The sequence below is a fragment of the Vicia villosa genome, unplaced genomic scaffold (assembly GCF_029867415.1).
Source record: "Vicia villosa cultivar HV-30 ecotype Madison, WI unplaced genomic scaffold, Vvil1.0 ctg.000363F_1_1_3, whole genome shotgun sequence".
Taxonomy (NCBI): domain Eukaryota; kingdom Viridiplantae; phylum Streptophyta; class Magnoliopsida; order Fabales; family Fabaceae; genus Vicia; species Vicia villosa.
In genome coordinates, this window is record NW_026705164.1 from 97,984 (window position 1) to 124,669 (window position 26,686).

Here is a 26,686-nt window from a genome sequence, read left to right on the forward strand (position 1 = left end):
GTTCAAAAAAATATTTATAAAAAACCGAACCAACCGAACCGAACCAAACCGCATTAGTTTAGTTTGGTTTGGTTCGGATTTTTTTTAAAAGCCAACCGAACCAAACCAAACCGCACGATTTTTTCTCTTGCGGTTCGGATGATTTTTTTCGTCAAAACCGCCCAAACCGCACCGCGAACACCCCTAGGCAATTCAACCTTTTTGCTGATTTTGCCACAAATCTTACCAATTTCTATTACCTCATCCCAATGAGAATCCTTCTATTATACTTGTTACTCCTTTTTTTTATCACAATCGACGAAGGTAGCGCTAATCTCCAAAAACAAGTTGAAATTTGTTCTTCTATTATACTTTTGTTACTCCTTTTTTTGATCACAATCGACGAAGGTAGCGCTAATCTCCAAAAACAAGTTGAAATTTGTTGATTCCTCTTCTTGATCATAAAAATTATCAGACATGGTCTTGCTCGATGAAGGTAGTGCTAATATCCAAAAACAAGTTGATATTTGTTTGACAGTATCTTCCTGCTGTGTCTGATCTTCTTCATGAACCGTGGATCCGTTGCAACAATATGGTACTTTCTTGGATTCAACGTTCTATTTCGGAAACCATCACTAAGTCAATCATGTGGTGCGATCGTGCCGCAGTGGTTTAGAAGTGTTTGGAGCGGCAATTTGCACACGGTTATATTTTTAGAATCGCTGACCTTCTTGAAGAAATCGCTCGCTATCAGCAAGATACCTTAGATATCTCTTCTTATTTTACTCATTTGACAACACTTTGGGAAGAATATATTGGAGAATTTTCAACCTCTCAAAAATTGTTCACGCGCTATTCCCTGTGGTATCTGATTAGAAGAAACACAAAGAACACGACAAAGTCATCAAATTCTTTAAAGGCTTGAATGAACAATATACAAGTGTTCGGTCTCAAATCATGCTCCTCGATCCTTTACCTGATATTGATCGATGCTTTTCCTTGGTTCTTCAACAAGAATGGCAGATGCTAATTCCTACTGTTACTGACAATCATGTTGATCAACAATCTTCTATTATGCAAGTTCAACAAACTACTTCTAATTATGGCAAGAATTATTCGAGTGGTAGCGGCAGAGGTCATTAACAATACTTATGGAGGTTGTGGTTCTAATAATATAACCTGCACTCATTGTGGTAGACACAATCATACTGTTGACACATGTTTTGCCTTATATGGCTATCCGCCTGGTTATCAATATAAAAACTCTAAGTCAGTAAATGTTGTTGCTACATTTTCAAATGCCCCATTAAAAGAAGGCCACATCAATCCCACTTCAGCTACTATCAACACCATTCAAGAGCAATATAATCTGATTTTACAGCTTCTTTAACATTCAACATTACAAGCTTCACCAAGTCCCTCAAATCCTAGTTCCAATCAACCTTTTGTTAACTCTATTATATCTCTTCATGTGGCTCTAAATTCATCTTCTTCTCCCACTTTTGGTAAGATCTCTGCCCATTGGGTTGTAGATTATGGCGCCACTAACCATATCACTTATTCCTTACATAACTTTGTCTCTTATCATACAATTTCTCCTGTCTTTGTGTCCTTACTTAATGGCCACAAAACCATTGCCACAATTGTTGGCATCGTGTAACTTTCTCCATCCCTTATTCTATATCATATCTATTACATCCATAATTTCCATGTTAATTCGATCTCTGTCACCCAGCTTTTAGACACCAGAATATATGATGTCTTCTTCTCCATTAATGGTTGCTTTATTTTGCAGATTTCAACCAGGACAATGATTGGTGCAGCTAAGAGATTTGGAGGATTGTTTGTGTTGAATCCTTCATCAATTCAACTTCAAGATTTTAGTTCCATTTCTACTCTTTCTTGTAATTCTGTCTCTCAAGTTGTCCGTGACACCATACAAAACTCTTCCATTTGGCACACTAGACTAGGACATATATTAGATTCAATACATACATGTATTTCATCACAATTTCCCTTTGTGAATTTTAAATAATCCCAATCTCGTTGAGATATATGCCATTATGCAAAGCAAAGAAAGTTACCCTTTCCCCATAGTGTCACTCGTACTTCTAATATTTTTTATTTATTACATGCTGATATTTGGGGACCAAATGCCACCCATTCTATTTATGGCCATAATTATTTCCTTACACTAGTTGATCACTTTAGTCGTTTTACAAGGATCATTCTCATGAAAACCAAAAGTGAGGCTAGACAACATCTCACCAATTTTATTTCTTTCGTTGAAACTCAGTTCCACCTAAAACTCAAGTGTTTAAGAAGTGATAATGAGTCTGAATTCTTAATGTCTGACTTTTATCAAGCTAAAGGCATTATTCATCATTGATCTTATGTTGAAACCCCTCAACAAAATGGCATTGTTGAGCGGAAACATCAACACATCCTTAATGTTTCTTGTGCCTTTTCCTTTCAATCCAAAATTCCTACTTCTTTTTGGCATTTTTGTGTGCAGCATGCAGTGCATATTATAAATCGCATTCCTTCTCCTACCTTGCACAATAAAATCCCTTTCCAATTACTCCATAAACAACCACCTACTCTTATCCAACTAAGGGTCTTTGGTTGCTTAGCCTTTGCTTCTACTATCCAACAAAACCGTTCTAAATTCCATCCATGTGCTAGAAAAACTGTCTTTCTTGGCTATAGAGAAGGAACCAAAGGATATCTTCTCTATGATATCCCAATGCTTTTTTTGTCAAGAAATGTTATTTTTTATGAAAATCAATTTCTTTTTTCTTACTCTGTCAAATCTTCTTCTACTCCATCTAGTCCTCAAACTTCATTTGATTCCTATGAACTAACTCCCCTTGTCGAGTTTGATTCCATCATTCATGAACCAACTCAGGTTGGTACTTTGCCTAAACCATCTTCCACTCCTTCATTTGAGCCTTTCCCTTCGACTTCCGCTCTTCCTCCTGCACCTCCAGCTCCTCCTTCTCCTCCCATCATTGATGCATTGAGACATTCTATAAGGACCAAAATAAACCAAAATATCTTGAAGATTATCACTGTAGTCTCCTCACCTCTTCTGTGCACCAATCACATTCAAGTAATTCTACTTACCCCATGTCTTTTTTTTGTCTTATGATAAATGTGATATCCCTTATAGAAATTATTGTCTTACTATATCGTTAACCACCGAGCCCCAAACATAGGCTCAGGCTTGTAAGTCTGAATGTTGGACAGAAGCTATGAAATCTGAATTAACAGCTCTTGCTGCCACTCATACTTGGTCAATTGTGGACCATCCCCCTGGCAAAAATCCTATTAGGTGCAAGTGGGTTTATAAGGTATAATTTCATGCCGATGGGACCATTGAGCGTCATAAAGATCGCCTTGTTGCCAAGGGTTACACTCAAATGGAAGGTGTGGACTAATTCGACACTTTCTCTCCTATGGCACAATTGACCACTGTTAGAGCTCTTCTCATCTTGGCTTCTATCAAAGGTTGGTTTCTTAAAAAACTTGACGTTAATTATGCTTTTCTTCATGGAGACCTTCATTAAGAAGTATACATGAAACTCCCGCCTGGCCTCATGGTTCCGAACTCTTCTCCAGAGACAACCAAAGTATGTAAGCTTTACAAATCTCTCTATGGCCTTAAACAAGCAAGCCGACAGTGGTATTCCAAACTCTCAGCAACACTTGTGTCCATTGGTTACCAGCATTTCTCTGCTGATTACTCTTTATTTACAAAGACTTCTGGTACCAAACTAACAACTCTTCATGTGTATGTGGATGATATTGTCCTCGCGGGTGATGATCTTGTTGAAATCCAACATGTCAAATCTTTCTTGGATCACCAGTTCTGTATTAAATATCTTGGCAAACTTCGCTTCTTTCTTGTTCTTGAGATAGCTCGATCTTCGAGTGGTATCTTGCTCAATCAGCGCAAGTATACTTTGGATTTTCTCTCTGATAGAGGCCATCTTGCTGTGAATCCTTGTTCCACTCCCTATTACTCTTCCTTGAAATTACATGATTCAGATTCTCCTCTATATCATTGGACCAACTAAAAATTGGTAGTATTAGCTACAACTTTAAAGAGAAACATTTAACCTTCCAAAGACAAACATTTATTAAACACATGTATCAATCAACTTTTACCAATTTTATACACATCTCAATGAAAAGTTCTATTTGCAACATCATCTTTCAAGATGTTAATGATTTTAAGATGATAGGTATTTATTATTGACAAAAAAGAAACTCTGTAGTTTGCTATGTAGTAATTTGAGAAAAGAGTCGTGATTTGCTGGATTGCAGCTCCGACACCCTTTTTCTTCAATTATAGCAGTGGGTTTGATATGCCTTGTTTACTTCTTTTTTGGAAGTTTTTAAGTATATTTGCAAACGTTCAAATTTAGATACATTCTTGTATGAAGTGTTACAAAGATAAAAAGACATAATTAAAAATAGTCAAGTCTTTTTTGGACAAAAAGTTACAAAATTGTAAGAGGTAATCAACCCTCTAACTATGTTTCATTGATAGCACAATGTTAATAACAATTGGCAATTTCTTATCCCATCTTTATATAATTTTTGCAAATTTTTTAAAATCCCTCATATTTTTGGAGTATGTTCTCTGGACGTACCAAAAACTATTTTTTCTACAATAAAATTCAGAAATACACAACCAAAATAATTTTGAGGGTGTATTTGAAAATGCGTCTCCGAATACACTTTTATTTTAAATTAAAAAAATAGTTCTCCGAATAAGATGAGCATACTTAAAGTTCACATGAGACCCTTCCCTCTTCTCATTCTTCATTTTCAGAAAAACAACTTCGTCTCTACCTAATTCTACCCATTTCAAGTTCCTACTCAAGATCAAGTTTTGAAGCTACATTTACCTGTTTCTTATCATTCCCAACTGCTTATACCTATTGCATTCAACATCAAAGCACTTTAATCCCTCACCAACACGTTTTTAGTAAGTTTTTCGTTTAGCTTATTTTAAATTTTGATTAATGCATTAGCTCAAATAGGTTAGTTTTAATGCATTAGATAACTCAAATAGGTTAGTGTTCATGTTTAGAGACTTGTTTATAAGATTTGGATGACTTTGGATGTGTTTGAATGAGTTAGGAAAGTTGAAGAAAAACGGTTGCCATTGAAGCATACAAAGCTTTTTTTCGGATATGCATTTCTGAACTGGGTTGTTTCAGGTGTTCGGATATGCTTATCCAAAATCTTTCCTGTATCGTAATTTGTTATGATTTTTTTTAGGATATGGCTGAAAACCAAGGAAACCAAGGAAGTATAAGACTCAGACGACCCACCCTAACTGCCTCTGCTCGTCGTGAGAGGGCTCGTCAACACGAGCTGGCTACATTTGTCCTACAGACTCATTTCCTAGAGGGCCCATGGACACGTCTTTACTCATCAACTTTGCAGAGCACGTGGCTCCGCATGTATGGGAATAAGAGGTATATTTTTGAACTTCCTCTATTTAATTTTTGAACTTCCTCTATATTATATTTTTTCAACTCAACTGATCATGTTATATTTATTTTCAACAGGAGTGTGATTGTCTGAAATATATCAATCATGCAAGAAAGATTCACCATCTTTATTAGCCCCGAGGATGCCTACTTCCAAAATGTACTCCAAAATTTTAGGCTTGCAGGTCTTTGTGCATCCGGTACACCAACATAATCAGTGATATGCAAGCTGCATTTACAAAGAGATGGCATAATGAGACGTCGTCTTTCCACCTCCTCATTGGTGAGATAACTATTACACTAGCATGCCTCTTACACCTTTCCATCAAAGGAAGGTTGCTTGATTATTCTAAGATTAGCAGGACTGAGGCCATTGATATGATCGTGAGTTTTTTGGGAGATGAATATGATGATGCCTTTAAGCAGTGTAGAAGCATCAGGGTTGCACATGCCAAGTTTTCTTATTTAGCGGAATTGTATGAGCAAAGATTGGAGACATCCAAACACTCGAACGTCGATGATTTCTGAATTGACTATCATAGGGAGTGTGCCCGGAGGTGTTACTTAATGTTCTTGGTTGACACGTCCATATTTGTGGACAAAAGTGCTAATTACGTGGATGTGTCATACCTAAAGTATTTCATTGACTTGGGGTCCATTCGCGAGTGGAATTAGGGAGCAACATGCTAGGCTTACATGTACCACAACTTAAACGAAGCTTGTAAATGGACGACAAAATAGATGACAGATTCGTGCACCCTAGTTATAGTAATTTCCAAATCTCACTATTAAGTTACAAACTATTTTTTTCTTACACTTGTTACTAATACTTTTTTTCTTATTGGTTTTCAAGGATGAGTCCTAGCTCACTATCACCGCATCCACGGATTTGCACTTCCCCGAACTATACTCATGATTGGCCATATGCTTACTGGTTTCTCCATAGCAGAGGGAATGATCATATCTTATCGTACCGTGTGTATATTGACGCGCTCAACATGACGACGTATAATTGAGGCCATATGGTGCTCACCGAAACAGAGTTGCATTCGACCTCATTTTCTAATACTCTATATGGGGTCAATATCATGTTGTATCTATTAGTTTGGGGACGTGCAGATCATTCCTAGATCACCCTTCCAAACTGTTTCTACATGAACTCTCAGCAGAGACGTGAATACAATCTGGAGGATTTTGAGAATCATCTGGTACCTGTGGAGTATCGGACTCATGGGACCACGTCTCAATGGAGTTATTTTGAAGGTTACATGACATGGTTCTATAAAGTGTCATACCCTTACATGACACAGGACGCTCTTGGACGTCCACCTAGGTCTGCTCATGAGGAGCTCTTGGAGAATCAACAGGCATTGGACGACCATGTCGTTGATGTGTTGCCGCGCGCAGTCATAACATTATGCAGCTTACACGCCAGAGCATCGAGTCTGGAGTGTCTGCAAGAGGTGGGGATAAAGTGGTTGCCCTAGCACAATCCATTCTTTCTAAGGCGCGGAGTGTTGTGTCGTGACTTACGTAGACAGAGGAGGAACCGAGGTGTTAGGATTAGGAATACATAGTAGAGTATTTTTTTATTGTATTTTGTTTAATTTTAATCAACTTAGAGAACAATGACTGTACTAATATATTTGATTTCTACAATATTTGGTTTGATTAAAACTTTACATGGTTATATAATATTTGTTTTTATCAATCCTTGAAACAAATAACATTTTTAATCAAATTGAAATTAGATTGAATTGAAAACACCACAATACTTAAAAATTGATTTTGGAAAACTTACACTGACAAAAATTTGAAGATGCATCTCCGAGCCAATTTCTTTAAGAAACATGGGGTTGTTTAATTTTTTAAGGACAAACGGTGACTTCGGAGAGGCATATCCAAACTAAAATTTGTCAAAAAATGATATTTGATGTGTTCGAAGATGCATATTTGAATTCACCCAAAAGCATTTTAGAATTTTTATAGGTGCGCATCATATAGCAAGGATGAAAATATTTCCTTTCAATATTATAGAGACTTAACATGCTTTAGTTAGCTGATAATTGGATTGTGCCATTACATTTCTAAGATTATTCCCTATGTTTCTTTTTAACGTCGCTTTTAGAATAATTTTTTTGTTATTGTCACTCATAAAATTTAAGGTAACATTAATTGCACTTTTATCTAGGAGTGGCAAACGGGCATGCCCGCCCCATTTAGGCCCGCCCCGCAAAAGCCCGCGAAAAAACAGGGCGGGGCGAGCGGGCTTTTTTAAGAGTGCGGGTCTAAAACCTTGCCCCGCCCCGCAAAAAAATGAGGGCGAGGCGGAGAAAGCCGGCGGGCATTCGGCTTTTTAGGCCTAAAAATAGTAAAATTCTAAAACAAATGCCCGCAAAAGCCCACAAAGAAACGGGGCGGGGCGGACACATTAAAGAAAGCGGACCTAAAACCTTATCCCGCCCCGCGAAAAAGTGCGGGTCAATCGGGCTTTCCCCGCGGGCCGGACCCGTTTTGCCACCCCTACTTTTATCAAAATTATCACAAATCATCTATTGTAGAGAGAAAAAGTCAAATATATGTGACAAATAATTAAAGATATTATAAATAAAAAGAGAATTATAGCATAAAAAGTAATAATAATCATTAGTTTTCTTGATTATTTTCTTGATTATATGTAAAAAGTTTAAAAGTGACCATTAAAAAAAAACGGAGGGAGTACTTTGTATTATTGTCCAACCATCATAATTCAAGGGTAGTTTTTGAAACAATGATTTTGAGTACTAACCATAAGAGATTATGAGTTCTCACCATAAGAGATTATGAATGTCAATCGAAAACCAAACCGGTATTTTACATAACTTTGACCATTGCAAGTAGCAAGAACTGTTTGTATATTTAAAAACAACACGAGAAAGCCCTGACTTAAGTTACTTATTTTTCTTAAAATACCTGAATTCAACGTCAGACTCATACATCATTCATAATGTAATTTGGGTACAACAAAATTGGCAAGACAGGGGAATGTGGATCTGCTCTCTTGGATCATTTTAATAGGTTTCCTCCACCCCTTTGCCTGTTTATGTCTATATAATAACTGGTTGTTCAACCACCACGCATATTTCAGTAACCTTCACGCCTGTTTTTCCCAATTTATGGTTTTCTAAGCTTGGCGCCAAATTAGCGGTGCTTGAGCTGGAAGCGATGGAATATATGAAAACTTTGATCCATGAAACACTTCAGGTAGGCCAATTATGGGCACGTGCTTGATGGAGCTGAGAAACAGCTAACCATAATTTATGACACAATAGCAAGACTAGACTGGGGAAGTCTCTCGGTGATATTCTATGTTAGTCTACAAAAAAATATACAATCCCAGCCGAGAAGATGAAGGGGGGTAAAAAACCTAAGCTTTGCATAAGCTTAAACAGTTGAAGTAATCAACTTTGATAGTAGGCTTATCTGGAAGTGTATTTTTCACATGCTATGCTGAGCTTTTCCAGACACAATTCTTTGGTGACAAATTGAAGCAGTACTTGCACCAGCTCCCGAATTCTTAATTCTCTGTCAATCAAAAGAACAAATTTAGAAACCATAGAGCAAGGAGTAGATGATTAAAAAAATTATTTTCTATCTCCTTTTGCTGCTAGAAAGTTAAATCCATTCTAAGATTATGTATAGTTGTTTGGATTGGAAAGTTTATTTGGATTAAAACAAAAAAAAAAAATGCCGGTAGACCAAAGTATGATATACGAGATCTTGTCAGAGTTCATAATTCAGAAGGTATTTATTTTTGTTGATATTGTCGAGTGGCCTAGCATCTTCAGACTAGCTAGTACCTTATTGCGAGAAGTTGGGATTTCACCACTACCTTAGAATATTATAATCATGACTAAACATATAGTACGTTTTTTGTAAAACAGAAGGACTAAAAATATACAATTTTTTTATCGAAACTAAAATCAACACTTATTACTTTAGGATAATCAAAAACACAGTTCACCCTATTTATATTTACTTTACCTTGATGTAACAAGATCACAAAAGGAAGGTAATAACACAAATAAATGGGAACGGTTCCCGTGTTTCTCCTTGTCATCTAGTAGGTCAGTTCTCAAGCATGGGCGTAAGGGGAGGATGGATGCTACGTCTGGATGAATTAGAAGACATGCCAGTTCTTTGAGGACATAATTAATTTCTTCAAGTCTTGCTTTAGGTAATGGATACTCTCCTGCAGGAAAAAAGAAAATAATAAGTAGGTAAAAAATGGGAGATGAAATAAAGATTATTGATGTCTACACTCTTTCATCAAAGAAGAAGCTCACCCAAGCCTTTTTCATCTGTCAGAAACCTGCTCAAGATGTATTCACATCTGTTCATAAGCACCATAATTGAGATTTTGCTGACTTCAGTTCTCGTCATATTCCAATTGATTTCATTAGAATAACTGAGAAAGTTACATAAAAAATGGTCAACATTTTTTGACAGAAAATGGTCAGCATTACTAAGATGATATATTATATAGTGAAAACTGACAACTAAAAGGTGAAGAGCAAGAGGGAGAGAAGGAAAAAAGGACTTCATATCAAATCTGGTTAAAACAAGAAAAACATTAAAATAAAAAGTTGAGAGAAAATTTGCAATGGAGACTATAGTCAGATTTTTAGCCAGGGTGAGTTGATCAAATCTTGTCAATGGAAAGTTCGCTAATAGAATGAGGCCTCTATTGTGGTCTCCAATGGTGTTACTCAAATTACTAACCAGAAACCTAAAATATACCGAGAGGTATGAATAAAATATACAAAATTGGATTTAGAAGATTTCTCTTCGGATGAAAGTACATTAATAAAGGTGCATCAGAAAATAATTTCCAGACCAAACAGGCAACTGTATACAATGCACACAAAATTAGATTGCAGAAGCATCCAAGACTGTCATTGACACTATTTCATGCTACCTCCGTCCCAAATTATAAGACGTTTTGGGCAGTTTACACGAATTAAGAAATGCAATTATTACTTTATGAGAAAGTGAAATGATGTATAACTTTACAAAAATGTCCTTCAATAATTACATTGGAAAGTGAAATTAATAGAGTGAAAGAGAAAGAGTAATAAATGATAGAGCAATGTTTCATTGAAAATGTAAAGTGACTTATAATTTGGGACAAATTTTTTCTCCAAAGCGTGTTATAATCTGGGAGTTGGGACGGAGGGAGTATAAGATAATTTAGTGCTTCCCCAAGTTAATTGCAATCAAGTAAAAAATGCTAAAAGCTCAAACATTAGAAACTAAACATTTATTAATAAGAATGGTAAAAGGATGGCACCTGCTCAAAGAAAATAACTTCTGCAAACAAGTCAAAGAAAATCTGCTGCAGTGTGGGGGCATCAGCTCTACAGTCTCAACAGGTAAAGAGCATGTGCGTGATGCACAACGGTCCAACGTGGAGACCAGTCGCTCCACAACCTGAAAATACACACCATTAGATGGGAAATGCAAATTTTGCACTGAAACAACGAGCTAATGGCATTTTCATTGGCTATATAATATGAAGGACAAGAAAAGCTCAAAACAAGTCCATTCAGTCAGGTGAGTTTTGCAGCATAAAGAACTGACGCAGTCGGAAGCCGCCCAAAGGAATAGCAAGCGCTAAACCTTGAATGAAAACAGGGTTGCAAGCGCAAACCCTATAGATAAGCTATGGAGTCCACCAGGAATAAAGAAAACTTTGGATTCTATATAATAAAAGAGATAATCCTTATGGCCACGCCAAATGTCTTTAAATACAGAAAACAAATAAACCCTATTGGGCCTTATGGGCCTTTAATCCAAAACAAAATTAAATAAAACAAATAAAATAGAAATTACTTAAATATTAAAACTAAAATCGCTTAAATATTGCTTAAATATTAAAATGCTTTCCGACGCGCGATTTCTTCTTTGATACGCACAATCCTCCTACATCAGTCTCCTTCACTTCTGAAGAACTCGACCCCGAGTTCTCTTCTTGATAAAGAACTTCATCTGGCAGCTTGCTATAATTGTAAGTACCAACTGAAAACCTCTCCTTACGTCGAAATGCCATCACATCTTCTCCCACATTGAAAACTTTAACTTCCATGTGTTTATCTCGCATAGGAGGCAAATCGGTTGCCAGCTCATCTGCGGTCAACTCTTTGAAATCCTTTAGGATCCCTAGCAGTTCTTCTGGAATTGTTTCCTCCTTTATAGCATTCATCAACCCTTTGATCACCACTGGACAGAAACATTCGGTTTCTTTTACAGCCTCATTAAGCTCCTTTTCACTATGCGTCATCATCAAGAATCTAGGATTCTTTCCTCTTGGATTCTTATCAAAGTGCAAAACAGGAGCCATAGCAATTTTATGTGTGCCCCATGTAAACATCATCACGTTATCCCGTCCTCGATAAGTGATATCATTATCAAACTGCCAAGGCCTACCAAGTAAAATATGACAAACATCCATATCAAGAACATCACAAAGTACCTCTTCCACCAAGTAAAATATGACAAACATCCATATCAAGAACATCACAAAGTACCTCTTCTCTATAATGTTTTCCGATGGAGATAGGAACTCTGCAGGTTAGTGTTACTCGAACTTGGGAGCCCTTACTTACCCAACCGAGGTTGTACGGCTTCTCATGTGGTTTTGTGGACAACTTCAAATAATCTACCAATTTTTTCGACACCAGATTCTCCATGCTGCCACTATCCACAATTAGATTACACACTTTGTTCTTGATAGAACAATGTGTCTTGAACAAATTCTTGCGCTGCCCTTCGTCTTTGGATGCTAGTAACATTCGTTGCAACACAAAATTTACCCTCTCATCAGATTCTTCCACCGCAAACTCAACATCGGCATACTCATCGTTCTTTACTGTAGAATCTTGTCTTTCCTCATCTTCCTCCCTTTCTTCCACAACAGCAGCGACTCTTCTTGTTGGACAAACATTTGATTTGTGGCATCTTCCGTTACAACGATAACATATGTCTATAGCGGGTCTAGCATATGGATTATTTGGCCTCTGAATTGGTGCTTTACCATGCTGCACACTGCTAGAGCTGCTAACCCCCTTATTCTCAAGATTGGAATCCCGGGGTGTTGCATTCTTTTCCTTGTCACCTGCTGATTCACAGTTACTTTGGGGTGAATACCTTTCAATAGACGAGAAATTTCGAGGGGATTTCTCCATCAATTCTGCCTTCAAAGCCAAACTGGATGCTTCACTAACGGTCCATACAGTCTGTAAACCCATCTTCTCCTGCAAGGATCCCTTTAGGCCACTGATGTATCGAGCCACTTTTTGGCTTTCTGATTCTCCCAATTCATTGCGCTCAGAAAACCGCAGGAACTCAGCTGTGTATTCAGTCACGGTTCTCTTGCCCTGAACACACTCGATGTACATCTTATAAAGAATCTGCTCATAATCCTCCGGTAAAAACCGCTCCAGCATCAATTGTTTCATTCTTCTCCAAGTTCTGACTGGCCCCTTTCTTTGTCTCTGCCTTTGAACAACAAGTTTATCCCACCAGACAGCTGCAGTACTTTTAAGTCTGATCGCAACCATCTTGACTTGCTTGTTCTCAGGGACACCCATAACGTCGAAGAACCTGTCGACGTCGATCTGCCAATCAAGAAACTCCTCCACTCCCATAGTTCCGTAGAACAATGGAATATCAGCCTTCACTCGATAGTCATGGTTGTTCTGTAGATTCCTACGATTATCTTCTTCATCGTAAGGTTCTTCTTCATCAGAACTTGAATCTTCGACACAGTTTCCACCCCGTAGAACCCTAATCGGTTCCTCTCTCCTGTTTCTTCGCCGATTCCCATTGTTGTTGTTGTTGGCGTTGTTCGCCTGATTTGCTAAATTCGCCATCTGTTCAGTCAAAGCAGTTAGAGCCGCGGTAAAAGCCGTGGTAATTCCTCAAGATCTGCTTTGGTCACCGGTTGGTCCGCCATAGTTGTCAAGCTACGAAAAGAACAGGAGAAAACCTGCTCTGATGCCAACTGACGCAGTCGGAAGCCGCCCAAAGAAATAGCAAGCGCTAAACCTTGAATGAAAACAGGGTTGCAAGCGCAAACCCTATAGATAAGCTCTGGAGTCCACCAAGGACTAAAGAAAACTTTGGATTCTATATAATAAAAGAGATAATCCTTATGGCCATGCCAAAGGTCTTTAAATACAGAAAACAAATAAACCCTATTGGGCCTTATGGGCCTTTAATCCAAAACAAAATTAAATAAAACAAATAAAATAGAAATTACTTAAATATTAAAACTAAAATCGCTTAAATATTGCTTAAATATTAAAATGCTTTCCGACGCGCGATTTCTTCTTTGATACGCACAATCCTCCTACATCAAGAACAAATAACACCAATAGCATGAAATATGTTCTCAATAACAATAATTACTCACAACAAGCCAAGTATAATAAGGGGTGGGATGTCCTTCAAAAATAGAATAACTCTGTTGACAACAAAATTAAAGAACTCAATAATCGATAGTTTACAAATTACTTTTCCTAAGCAGTAAATACTTAAGCTAACCACTGTAGAGAGCCAGTCAGATTTTACCCTCCCTCAGTACCTAATTATAATAGCCATTTGGAACATTTGTTTGTCAATATAAGACCCATAGCAAATTTCTACATACAATTATTATTTATTTTTTCAAATGTATCCCTTCTTAGTACTACCAATTTGTCTTGGAATATGAAAAATCAGCATTGAACACAGATGTACATAGAGGATAATTTAGTAATTGTGACAAACAAATTTTACACATTAATTACACTACCGACATTTTTTAATATGTGCATCAAAAGGTCTTAAAAATTGGAGCAGGGGCTGTAAGAAACAAAAATAAAACTTATAGGTCGTTTTAAATGTTCTGAAGAATTTTTACACATCTTTGCAGATTTATGGTTGACGACATAGAGGTTCATTTCAAATTTCATTAAAACCACGTTTTAAATCATAACCATAGTAAAACTTAGAAATGTTAGCAATGAAATTCTTAGATGGGTGTAAAATTTTGAACTGCTAACATATATTATCATTTGAAAAATAAATGAACTGATATTGAATAAAATATTGTTCACTAATCACCTGTTGTACAGTTAAATATGTATGAATGCATGTAAGTATAACTATATATACATATGCAATATAAACTAAAGTTAAAAAATTTCATATTTATTTTGAGGGTATGGATGAGTGATTGAGGAACCCAATAGAAACTGATATTCATTTGTGGAACAACCTAGACCAGCTCCTTAAAACAGAAGCAGTCCCCTATAATTACACAAAACCAAAAAAGAGATGATAGTTTGATACCACATGTCATTAAAGAGAAAACCTGCCGAAATCCTTGTTAAGTAATGTCCTACCTCGCTAAGATCCTCACATTCACATTTATCTCTCTTTTTCTAGATTTCTTCCCTCTCCTCTTCCCCTTCCGTGCAAGTATCTGTTATTTCTATGGCAGAATTTTTTTTTTACATCCATTATTAGTTGGGTTGGTTCCCCAATCCTCTTATCATCCTTCATAATGTACACCCTCCTAACAGTAAGTTGAAAACTATTGACAGTGTAGACAGATCTACATAACAGACCTGTAGTTACATGTACAGATCCATGTCTGGATAAGTACCAAGTATACTGGTTATTGGAATGCCAAAGTACCTTACATGCAGGCATTTGGCATGAGAATATGATGACATAATTCATAACCATTAAAATTGTCATGGTGTATCAGGAACTTTTTTACTTCCTGCAGCCAGATCAATTTTGATCAATCCTGGGTCTAAACTAGACACATATCAACAAATGCCTACATCTACCAAGCCTTTTTTAATTTAATAATACCTACCAGTAGCAGTAATGCATTCGAAGTGCATGCTCATGCTAACTACATTGTGCACCAATTATAATTTATAATATTATTGGTGAAAAACTTACATCTGCAGGGGTGTCAATTGGCAATTTGAGAACAGTGTCACCAAGAGTTTCCAAGATAGTCATCTCAAGGGACTCATCAGCATCTAATGCCACTGCCGAGAGAGAATTTGAAGAAAGAGCTCGTCCACAGTATCCAACAAGGAATATTTCATAAACATCAGCAATTTCTTTCCATATTCGTGTTCTGACAGGTTTTGTAATGCCAGACTGTGGACCACCTTTTGTTGATTTCATTACATAGTCAACAAGAACACGATTGAATGCTTCAACTGCTAACCTCCAAAGTGCACTATCTGGATTGTCTCGTCGTGTTGTCATACATCTGAGAAGTAACATAATAATATAATTGCACAATACTCACAAATCTATAGAGAAAAAGGAAAATATTATGCACAGATTAACAAGGTGAATTGGAGCACTCAGTAGAGGTAAATACATTGTTCCATTCCTAGGTGAATAACGATACCAGTCTGTTAGCAGTAACAGTGGGTAGATTTAGGGTGTGTTTGTTTGTACTGATTGTGGAAGGAAATATTGAGCAAGGATGGAAAGCTCTTTTTTCTAGTATCGTCCTTCGTTCGGAACAACACTAAAATAAAAGAGTTGCCAAGTGGTAAAAAGTTCACAGCTATCAATTTCATGAGCAAATAATATTGTAAAAGAGAGCTCTACTTTAAAGGTTGTTGGTAAAGAGTTGGAGTAATAGTTTTTTTTTTTCTACTATAGTCTATAGCAATGGAAAAAAAAAAAACTATTACTTCAACACTTTACAAACAACCTTTGAAGTAAAGCTCCCTTTTACGATATTTTTTGCTCATGAAATTGATAGCTGTGAACTTTTTATCACTTGATTAGCTCTTTTCTTTTTGTTAAGAGTCTCATATCGGACAATATATAGCCCGAGCATAAGTGGGGACAGTTTTCACCTTACAAGTCAGTTTTATAAGATTGAGTTAGGTTCAACAACAATTCTTAATCCAATATGAAGAGCATATTGATCAGGCCACCCACCATTTATTCCACGCACCAAGTCCAATAATGCTAGGCGTGATGGGGAGTATTGGAAAATCGGCTTGTAAAGTGAGGGGTGTCACACTTTATAAACTCTTTTTAGGCTTTACCTTCAACCAATGTGAGACTATTGGACTTGGGGCATGGATATATGTGATGGGTGGCCCAAATTGTTGATACGTGGGACTTGGTTTTTACAATACACCCCCTTCACGCCCAACATTATAGGGCTTGGTACGTTGAATAAATGGTGGATGGCACTATTGATAGGCTCTTGATACCATATTAAAAATTGTGGTTGAGCCTAACTTAACCTTACAAAACCAATTTGTAATGTGAGGATCAAGCTTGTCAAGATCAGGATCTTGCATAAGATTGGGAGATGACAGTAAAATCGTATAACATAAGATCGTAACTAAGATCAGAAGGTCCTACCTATTGGACTTTCCACCTTAATTGTAGTCCGCCCCTAGTTGCCTTAATTGCGGCACTTTGCCTTGCCTTCATTGCAGCCCCTAACACCTTCATTGAGTTGGCTTTGAAGGGGGCGGATTTAGTCACACATTGCTTAAAGATATGGCATGTGTTGTGTTTATAAGTGGGGGCAATTTTCACCCTACAAGTTAGTTTTGTAGGGATGAGTTAGGCCCAACCCAAATTCTAAGATGGAATCAGAGTCTATCCTAGATCCATTGTTGGGCTTCCGCATCATCCACGCTTCGGGCTCATTAAGACCCAAGCGTGAGGGGATGTGTTGGACTTTCCTCCTTCATTGCGGTCTGCCCCAAGTCGCCTTAATTGCGGCAATTTGTCTGGCCTTCATTGCAGCCAACACCTTCATTGTGTTGGCTTTGAAGGGGTGGATTTAGTCTCACATTGCTTAGAGATATGGCATGTGTTTTGTTTATAAGTGGGGGCAACCCTCACCCTACAAACCGGTTTTGTAGGGATGAGATAGGTCCAACCCAAATTCTAAGACTACCCAATTATTTTTGTAAGATCGAGAGGGAGTAGCAAGTGTATCCGTGGGAAAATGGCCTTTTTCGAACCGTAATTGTTGCGCATCGGCATCTTGTCAACCTTCTTGGCTTGTAATGGCGGTGGCCAGAAAACGGCAAGCAAGGCCGAAAAATGACTGATTATGGCCAGAACTGGCCAAGATCGCACAAAATCAACGGTTTTATAATTTATTTATTTTTTGTAATTTGGCTACCACACACAATTCTATTTAAGATCGGGATCGTTGGAGTGAGTGAGATCGCAAAATCGTAAGATTTAAAGAACTAAATCGAGATCTTGACAACCATGGTGACAATTATCCCCACTTATAAACATATATTCAGCCCATATATTGTCCGGCGTGGGACTCTTTAACACACTCCTTTATGCACAGGACTTGAATGAGACTCTGATACCATCTTATTCAAAATGCCTCACACATTCAATCCTTCACTCTCATAAAGTGTTGTGATGCTAATTGGGCTTTAGACCCGATGACAAAATATCAAACTCAGGAGCATGTATCCATCTAGGCCAAAACCTTGTGTCATGGTGGTCCAAGAAAGAGAATTTAATTGTTCGTTCCAGTGTTGAATTACAACTTAAGCTTCACACTCCTCAAACACAATGTCACAATTTAAGCACAGTTTCTTTGGCACACAGTCCAGCTCTCCATAAAACACATGGAACTTGACATATTCTTTGTTAAGGAGAAAGTAATATTACATTCTTAAATTTCAATAGATGGATCCTGGGCTGATATTATGATAGGGACATGGGCATTTGTGGGATGCCCAAGTCCCACATCGAGTAGCATGTGACACTCGGAAGAGATAAAAGAAAGAAAATTTTGAAACCGCACATCTTCCCAAAATGTAAGCATGACAAACAATTCTCATCAGAGGATTCCACAATTAGCATTCATCCCAAAGTCAAGTTTCTTTTCCCTGGTTTCCGATTAACACATCATACAACCCCTGATGTGTGCAGCTACAGTAGCTATGAGCTCTGCCTGAATCTACTATTAGCAGAAACACAATCTCAGTTTTTCCATGGCTGCATTATATAAATATTTTCAACTAAAATTTTGAAAAACACTCTCCATTCCTTAAGCGAGCTAGCTTATTCCTATCTACCATTAACAATATAGTTGCAGAAACAATTAAATTTATCAAGAGCAGTTACTACCTTCCGAGGCTTTGAATAACTTCAGGGTATACAATATACTTTTCAGCTGTAGGTGCCTGCAGGAATAGATCTACCAGTACAGGAACTAGCTTTTCTGCGAATATATAGCTAGGAATGCATGCATTTATAGCTGCAGTTGACCCAGAATCCGGAGACACTGCTATTATATCACGTGATATTGGAATAGAGCCATTAGGTGATTCATTGTTCACCGAAGAATCTGCACAAATGAGAATGGATTTTTTATTTTAACCTAAAGAGGAAATTGAAGTAGCTCGGATACAACCAGATAATTCCATGCTTGGGATAAGATCCAAACCTCTTGCTTGATCTATTTTTCCATCGTCATTCAGTAAATGGGTATCCTGTCTAGGAAGATACTGTAGAAACTCTCGAAGAAAAACAGGCCACATAGAAGAAATGTGTTCAGTTGGGCCTAACAGCGGTAAGATTTCCAGTACAGTCCGTAGCACAGGTGGGACATTACCCTAGAAAATTGGAACAACACATCTATGAAAAAGTTTATACGTAAAAAGGATAATTCTACTACAACTATAAAGTAGGTTCTTTAAAATATACAACAGAATTCTTCTTAAAAGAAAAGTAAAATTTGAGGAAGCAATATCATCAAAAGTCACTTGGAATATAAATAAGTTAACATGATGGAACTTAAAAATAGTGTGTCATGTTCATAAAAATTATGGAATTTTACGGAAATCATTATTGCTGTAGAGCGGATATTAAACCCGTTTCCCTTTCATCAACTGTGCAATGAACTAAATATGAACGTGGAGAATGCCTCGTCCTACTCCAAAGTTACAACTCCAACTTCTGGTTTTTACAAAAACTACCGCCTCTGCTGCTAAGAGAGTATAAAGCCTTACGAGGCCGGCAATGAAGTTCAGAAATTTAGAATGTGCAACAAAGCAAGTTTACAAACAAAAAATTGTCAAGAAACTTACTACCAGAATCAGTAATGTTAGAATAAAAATAGCATTCCATCTTACAGCTGCATTTGCTCTTTACAATCCAAACACCTTTATATTTTTTAACAAATTATAGTTTTCAGATGATTTACAAATTTTTCTTAGGCCATGAACAAAACAGGACACTTAAGAACTCTTCAGTCCACCTTTGCAATTTGGTGAACATTTCCGCTACACCTCAATTTTTACAACTGGCAAACACCTTGTTACTGAAGAGTTAATTGTTGGTTAACAGTATTAGAAAGCATAGATAAACTGTTATTCATGATAACAGAATTCTGTTATCTATTCTTCAATCAGTTACAACTGTGCCACATATTTATACTTGTGCAATATGGTGACCTGCTATAGCAGGTCACACCTCCTGTACTGATACCTGCTAGGTTGTCAATAGCGTGCTATAGCGGCGCTATAGCGGTGTAGCGTAGCGGTAGAGGCCCTCGCCGCGACGCTATTGGGCTGTTAACCGCTATCTGAAATAGCGGAAATAGCTGCCGCAATTTCATGTGCCGTAGCGGTGGAATAGCGGCGCAATAGCAGTTTTGTAGCGCTTTTCAGACCGCTATTGTGAAGATAGGGTCAGAACTGTAACTTTGAATTTTTTTTAAGGGAAAATTTGTATTTTTCCCTTTTATTTAACTTCTATAAAAGCTAAAAGTGAGCATTAGGTCATAAATATTCTCTCTTCACTGAAAAACAGCAGCCATTCCATTCTGCCCTAGTTTCAATTCACGTTCCATTTTTTTCTTCCTAGAACTTCTCCTTATCCTTCTCACGCTTCCAAGATGATATTAATATGGTGGAACTTAGAAGTGAAGATGAGGCGGATGTGATTTAGTCATTTTGTTTACGTTTAGAATTTGATTTGGACATTTTGAGTACATTCCTAATTTGAGTCATTATGTTTAGTTTATGTATGTTGCAACTTTTGGTTTATGTATGTTGCAACTTTTGTTTTCAAGTCATTATGAATGTTGTTGGAACCTATTTTTAGTATTTATGTATGTTGTTGGAACCTATTTTTAGTATTTATGTATGTTGTTGGAACCTATTTTAGTATTTATGTTTTCATATTAAGTATTTACCTTGATTTTTAAAAGCTCACAATAGCGGTCATCCCGCTATCCGCTATGCCGCTATAGCATTTGGGAGGTCCGGCGCTACGCGCCGCTATCTGAGATTAACAACCTAGGATACCTGTCAGTCCCTATACAGCTAAACTATATATCAATTACATGCTTTAATAAACAATTTCAATTTAGTGACAACGGCATTTGATTACATAGTTACATTTCTTTTCCAAGGCAACTGATAGAGCAAAGATAACAGAAATGGAATCAATGGAGGAATGTTATTGAATTATGGTGGAAAATGAGTAAAAGCTAAATACAATTCAAGAGCTAGAGCTCCTCATCAAAGAGAAGGTATTTCTCTCATTGCCTAACCGTAAAGGTTCTCACAAATCACTTGCGGAAAGCCGGAAACTTCTATTTTCCCCAAACACCCACTTAATAGGGTAATATTCTAACTAACTATCAATTCACCCTTCACGCCTTCCTCACACTCTATTTCTTCTTTTTCCCAGTGTAAACTCACCACACTTTGGGCTTTTCATTGTTAAGCCCCAAAAACACATCTCTCTTTACTGGATCAGGCTGATACAAACTCCTATCAGTAACAATGCATGAAGTTCACAACTATATAACACTAATTATTCTCAACATTAATATAGATGTGGTAATTGTAAAGTGCAGTGAGGATAAATAAATTATCTTCATTTGTGTTATGCATTGGATTTACACTGGTATAAAAGAAAAAGTGTCGAACATAACAGTATCAGTTAAAAATGAAAGAAAAGGTTATTAAAATATGGACTTACAAATTCCATTTCAAAGTTATCATTTGTTATCATGGCTTGCTTCACAGCCAAATCTATGATTGCTACCAACTGTGTGTATATGACATCATTGAATGATCCTTGAGCCTGGACATAAATCTCTCCTGATAGTCGTTCAAAATACTAAGTGAAATCAGCCTCATGTCACTATCACTATCTGAAGCTAACTTGACTGTGGTGCAAATAGAAACTTAAAGGTGACTATTCTCATTGAGTAACATACACAGAATTAAATTAAGGTATAATAATAAAATGAAAACCAATACATTACCAAGACCATGCAGAATCTCCTGCTTCACCTTGTCACTGTAATTGGATGGCTTTTTCAGAACATGCTCGTAAACATCAACCACTGAAATCAGGTAACGCATCGGCATATTTCCCTAATTCATGAACTTCTGTCAGTATTTAAATGAGTATACTTCAACTAAGACTGCTTTCTTATATTTGTTCATTGCTTAAATGTCAAAACAGCTATTGTCAAAAAGATGAAGGGCTTTGGGAAACTCAATTTGGCAGGGGAGCCTACTTAACATATACAAACAGAATATCAGATTTGACTCCTATCACTGTCACTACCTTCAACGAATGGGAGTTAACATTTGTCTGCAAACAACTAATTGCAGCAAGTGCTACTTCTTTGCTGCCATTTAAAATGCTATTTTCCACAAACAGAAGCAGTGATTCCCAGCCTACACATGGCCAAATTAAATCAGCATTACTTGTACATACTACCATAGGAAACTGGCAGATAAATCAGATTTAAATACTGAACGCACCAGACCAAAAGTTACTTAAGCTCGTGAAAAAAGGAAAGAACAGACGTAATATACGTGCTATTCCACCAAGAACAAGCACAAGGGTTTCATCCCACTGCTTCTGAGCAGTGTTACGGCTGCATAATTGATAAAAACATAAGAATATATCAAGATATTTTGGAATGATTATGAAATTAACAAAGTAGCTTCCTACAGTGCATCTATAGTAAAAGGCACAAGTGTCATTATCGGTAATAGTATCAGCATAAACAGATGTGGGAGTCGGCATTCTGTACAATGTTCAAGAGATTTGCAAACCTATTTTTTTCTATATCTTTTAAGTTTCCCTATTCCTTAACTTGTAATTAGAGCTATTTAACTCTCCTCTCAGTTTTAAACCCAGTTTGTGGATCCAACAATCAGCTTATACATTGTCTTTCATGTAGTTTAATACATGAGCTATGTTGTTAATTGCAAGTTGTGGTCCGTTGAGCTAGTTGTCAATCATTGATCTCTCTACCAGTTATTTTGTTAGTTTGGTAGTAGTTGTTTGAAGCTCATTACAAGTTGTTATTAGAGTTACATGCAGTCGATTAAATTCGTTAAATTTCAAATCTCAATTCTTTATTTTTGGACTATGTTTAAATTTCCATTTGTCAGCTTTAGTTTGCTAAAAAGAAAGAGAAAGCTTAAATAAGCTTCAGCTAAAGGAAGAGTGTCAAGCAATACAGGGAAACCCGAGGAAGTGGTGTGGGAAATGTTGTCAATGACGGATGGCATTTTATGCAAGACAGTTCCCCCCATACAAATGTGGTAATTCACATATTGCCTATAGCAGCTGGTACTAAATCATCCACACCATGGCCGCAATTTAACAAAACTTGTGGGATTGAAAATGTTAGGTAGTTTTGGTGCATCTAAACTAAAGGGTCAAAGTGTCATGATTTAGTCATATTACAACTGGTAATTTTTTATTATGGAAGAAAAAATAATATAATTAGTAGATACAAGATTAGGACTTTAGGGATCACTAGCATGTACACTGTTCAGTCTTTTCAGGGAATAGAATAATTACAACTACTTTTTTCTCCATTTCTCATTCTTCCTATTTTCTCAACTACGTGTATCACTGAGGCCACAAATTAAAAACAAAAATTAATATAAAAAATTCAAGGATAAATTCAAATACCTATGATGTATGAGCATGTGAACCGCTTTTCCACCTCGAGTTCCGAGTTCTTTCCCTTGCCATTCGTCTTTTGATGAAGTAGCAACCTACTTACCAAATAACCAAAAATTCAAAATACATCCACTTGTGCTGAATATAAGCTTTCAAACATCAACAGCAATCATTTCACATTACCATGAAAGAAGCACGGTCTAATGTAGGAAATACATAATTCCAAAGACAATCTTCCCACATATTCTTTGAAAGCTTTTGTCCATGAGTTCCCAATGTTTGGAAAAGTGTCCGGACCGCAGAATTTCTTACCTGCAAAACAAAACTTTCAGTGCCAGAAATCCTTCATATCCAGCTGTAATAGTCAAGATGATGTTAACTAGGTTGTAATACTTGATGGGTTTTGCTTTATTGTCCAAACTTCCCTAATTGCCACGGGAAAAGTATAGGCACAGAAGAATGGGAATTTGGAGATCTTATAAATTGGCACAGGAACACTTGTGATACCATCTTGACTCGTGTTCCGAGTCTAGAGCAGGCGACAATGACGAGGAAAATATGAGGGGTATAAGCAATGAGAAGTGGAAGAAAATTAATTGGCAGCTTCTACCTTTAACCACCCGTTCTTCCATTTACTTACACTTAGCATAGGCTCCACATGCTCCCCTACACCCATGGCCATAACAACTAACTCCTGACCTTCTCCTTCACCTTATCCGGTGGTAAATCATTGTGATCCTCACTGTCCATCCAATATCATCATATGCAAACTTGGTCTAAATCAGGGATCGTAATTGATCCTACTCTCTAATTGATTCAAGATAAAGAAAATCCAGTGAAACAGGTCTTGGCAGATCCCTAGTGGTTTGCCTGCTATGAAAACTACGAATAAGACACTGCTCAACAATTACACTGTCCTTGGCGCCACTGCTACAATCCACTTCCCCAGCACACTACCCACTTGGATTATCTTCTCGATTTTTACTTACGCTGTGTGACCTTGAAAATGACCATCAAAGCCCCCACCCATTTTTCCTGTGTCTCCGTGCTTCCAAGATTCCATTATATTCCCTCATCATCTGGCATTTATATATTTGTCCCTTGACCTATCTCATCTTTGGCCTCAATAATCCCTCGGGCATTCTTCTTGACCACAGCGGTAATTGCCTCTATCATTTCTTCATCGCAACCAGGACCATGCTTCCCTGGCACTTGTTTTAGCTAATTTCTAAGCTCAATCATGCTCTTTCTCAAAAGAATGTTGTAATACAAGATCAAATAGCTTCTTTCTAAAACACAGATTCTCCATTTCTAGAGATCAGATGAATTTTTTAAAGAAAGAAATTGAATGAAAGAGAATAGGAGACAGTCCTTTCTTCCAAGGATTCCCTTCAAAAACTATCATATGTATGAAATTGCTTCCTCTATCATTTTTTCCTCTATTTACATGACATTATTTTTTACAACATACTAACCAAACTAATCATAACTATTTTAACTTCTCTTTATTATTTATCCTTGTTGGAATTAATAGCAATTATTAGTATTGAAATATTGGAATTAGTAGCAATTATTAGTATTGGAAGGTGTAGCAATCTACTTAGCCATGCATCCAAGAAATAACATCCATGCACCTAGGTAATAACATTGTTATTAATCTCCTAGTAAATGTATTGTGCATTTATTTCTAGTAGTATATATAGATGATGGATCAGTTAAGCACAAATTATTAGACTTAGAGTTTGACCTTACTCATCCCTATAAAACATGTTTATAAGGTGAGGGGTGACACTATATAAACTCTTTTCAAGCTCTATTTGTAACCAGTGTTTTTATGACTTGTCGCTAGGTCTCGATAAGTTTGATGCCTGAGCCATAAAATATGGATTTATGGGGTACTCTAGGTTACAAATGTTACTCCCAGAGTTATCAATAGTGGGCGCTCCAGCCACTATCGCGGCGCACCGTAGCGGCATCCCCCCCCACCCCCCCCTCGCGCGATATGCAGGGTGCGGTGGCGGAGATGGAAAAGTAACTGCTTCAGCCGCGTTACCGGGTCGGGGGAAGTTTCCGGGCGGAGCGGCTCCGGTTCTCTATTTTTTCTAACAATTTTCTGGACCAAATTACTTAAATGCCCCTATTTTAAAATAGTTTTTGTTAAGAGTCTCACAGCGGACAATATATGACCTGAACATGTCCTTATAAGTGGGGGCAGTCCTCACCCTACAAGCCGGTTTTGTAGGGTTGAGTTAGGCCCAACCACATTTCTTAACATGGTATCAAGAGCTTCGCTTAAGATCCGGTGGGCCACCTATTATGGTTTCCGCTATCGGGCCATCCACTATTTATTTCCACGCTCCAGTTGACTAGTCCTGGGCGTGAAGGGGTGTGTTAAGAGTCCCACATCGGACAATATATGGCTTGAACATGTGCTTATAAGTGGGGGCAATCCTCACCCTACTAGCCGGTTTTGTAGGGTTGAGTTAGGCCCGACCACATTTCTTAACAATTTTAAAACAATTTTTGTTTTCTTTCTCCCTCATTCTTGTGTTCTATCGTGCCCTAATTCCTCAACTCTCCTACGGTTCTTCCGCCATCTCCCTGCAACTCTCCTTCGTTCTTCCGCCATCTCCTTGATCCTATAGAATTTAACGAAATTAATTTCCACACCGAATGGTTGGTGGGAGAGATGGAAAAGGTAGGAGATGATGGTGAAGACTTGATTCATCCAAATCATGATTTAACTTGGACTCAAGTTGCCGATGCTAGTGGGGCTAATGAGCCTATAATCTACACTCCGAGGACAAGGCAACTTGAAGTTTGAAGTATTTCTCAAGCAACAATGGCATCACAAGCAACAAGAGCAACAATTGCACCAAAAGCAACAATTGCACCAAGAGCAACAATGGCACCTAGAGCACCAATGGCATAACAAGTGGTGGTAGAAGAGATTGAAGAAGATGTTGAAGATGAAGAATTGGAGGAAGATATTGAAGAAGTTGAAGATGAAGAACTGGAGGAATATTTTGAAGAAGATGAAGATGAAGAATTGGAGGAATATTTTGATGATGCTACATGATTTCTATGTTTGCTTGAATTTTCATATCATAGTATTAAGTTTGAATATGAATCTTTGTGTTTTGAATCTTGATTAAGCATTGTTCTTTGTTTGACATTAGATTTTA

The 26,686-nt window shown here is 37.3% G+C and overlaps 2 protein-coding genes across 3 annotated transcripts in view; both read right to left on the minus strand.

The window, feature by feature from the left end:
* Window positions 1-8,185: 8,185 nt before the first annotated feature.
* Window positions 8,186-26,686, minus strand: part of LOC131627411 (uncharacterized) — a 44,480-nt gene continuing 25,979 nt past the window's right edge. For both annotated transcript variants that reach the window (XM_058898270.1, XM_058898269.1), the window contains exons 32-44: window positions 23,685-23,813; window positions 23,511-23,596; window positions 22,343-22,458; window positions 22,143-22,255; window positions 21,835-21,946; window positions 21,546-21,667; window positions 19,000-19,168; window positions 18,681-18,900; window positions 15,483-15,804; window positions 10,816-10,955; window positions 9,812-9,933; window positions 9,510-9,717; window positions 8,186-9,050 (exon numbers count right to left, since the gene is read on the minus strand). In XM_058898270.1, the coding sequence (XP_058754253.1) occupies window positions 8,945-9,050; window positions 9,510-9,717; window positions 9,812-9,933; window positions 10,816-10,955; window positions 15,483-15,804; window positions 18,681-18,900; window positions 19,000-19,168; window positions 21,546-21,667; window positions 21,835-21,946; window positions 22,143-22,255; window positions 22,343-22,458; window positions 23,511-23,596; window positions 23,685-23,813 (1,965 nt within the window). In that variant the 3' untranslated portion in view covers window positions 8,186-8,944. The remainder of the gene's footprint in view (window positions 9,051-9,509; window positions 9,718-9,811; window positions 9,934-10,815; window positions 10,956-15,482; window positions 15,805-18,680; window positions 18,901-18,999; window positions 19,169-21,545; window positions 21,668-21,834; window positions 21,947-22,142; window positions 22,256-22,342; window positions 22,459-23,510; window positions 23,597-23,684; window positions 23,814-26,686) is intronic.
* On the minus strand, window positions 10,962-15,476 carry LOC131627414 (uncharacterized). Its single transcript, XM_058898272.1, has 2 exons — window positions 12,053-15,476; window positions 10,962-11,997 (listed from the first exon to the last, which is right to left on the minus strand). The coding sequence occupies exons 1-2, from the start codon at window positions 13,394-13,396 to the stop codon at window positions 11,392-11,394; spliced, it is 1,950 nt and encodes a 649-aa protein (XP_058754255.1). The 5' UTR covers window positions 13,397-15,476; the 3' UTR covers window positions 10,962-11,391.

Bases quoted from the DNA above. Each gene is read 5' to 3' on its own strand.
- LOC131627414 (XM_058898272.1), bottom strand. From the start codon at position 13,396: ATGGCGAATTTAGCAAATCAGGCGAACAACGCCAACAACAACAACAAT. The intron at 11,998-12,052 runs GTACTTTGTGAT...TTGGTGGAAGAG, and splicing joins GAAAACATTATAGAGAAGAG to GTACTTTGTGATGTTCTTGA.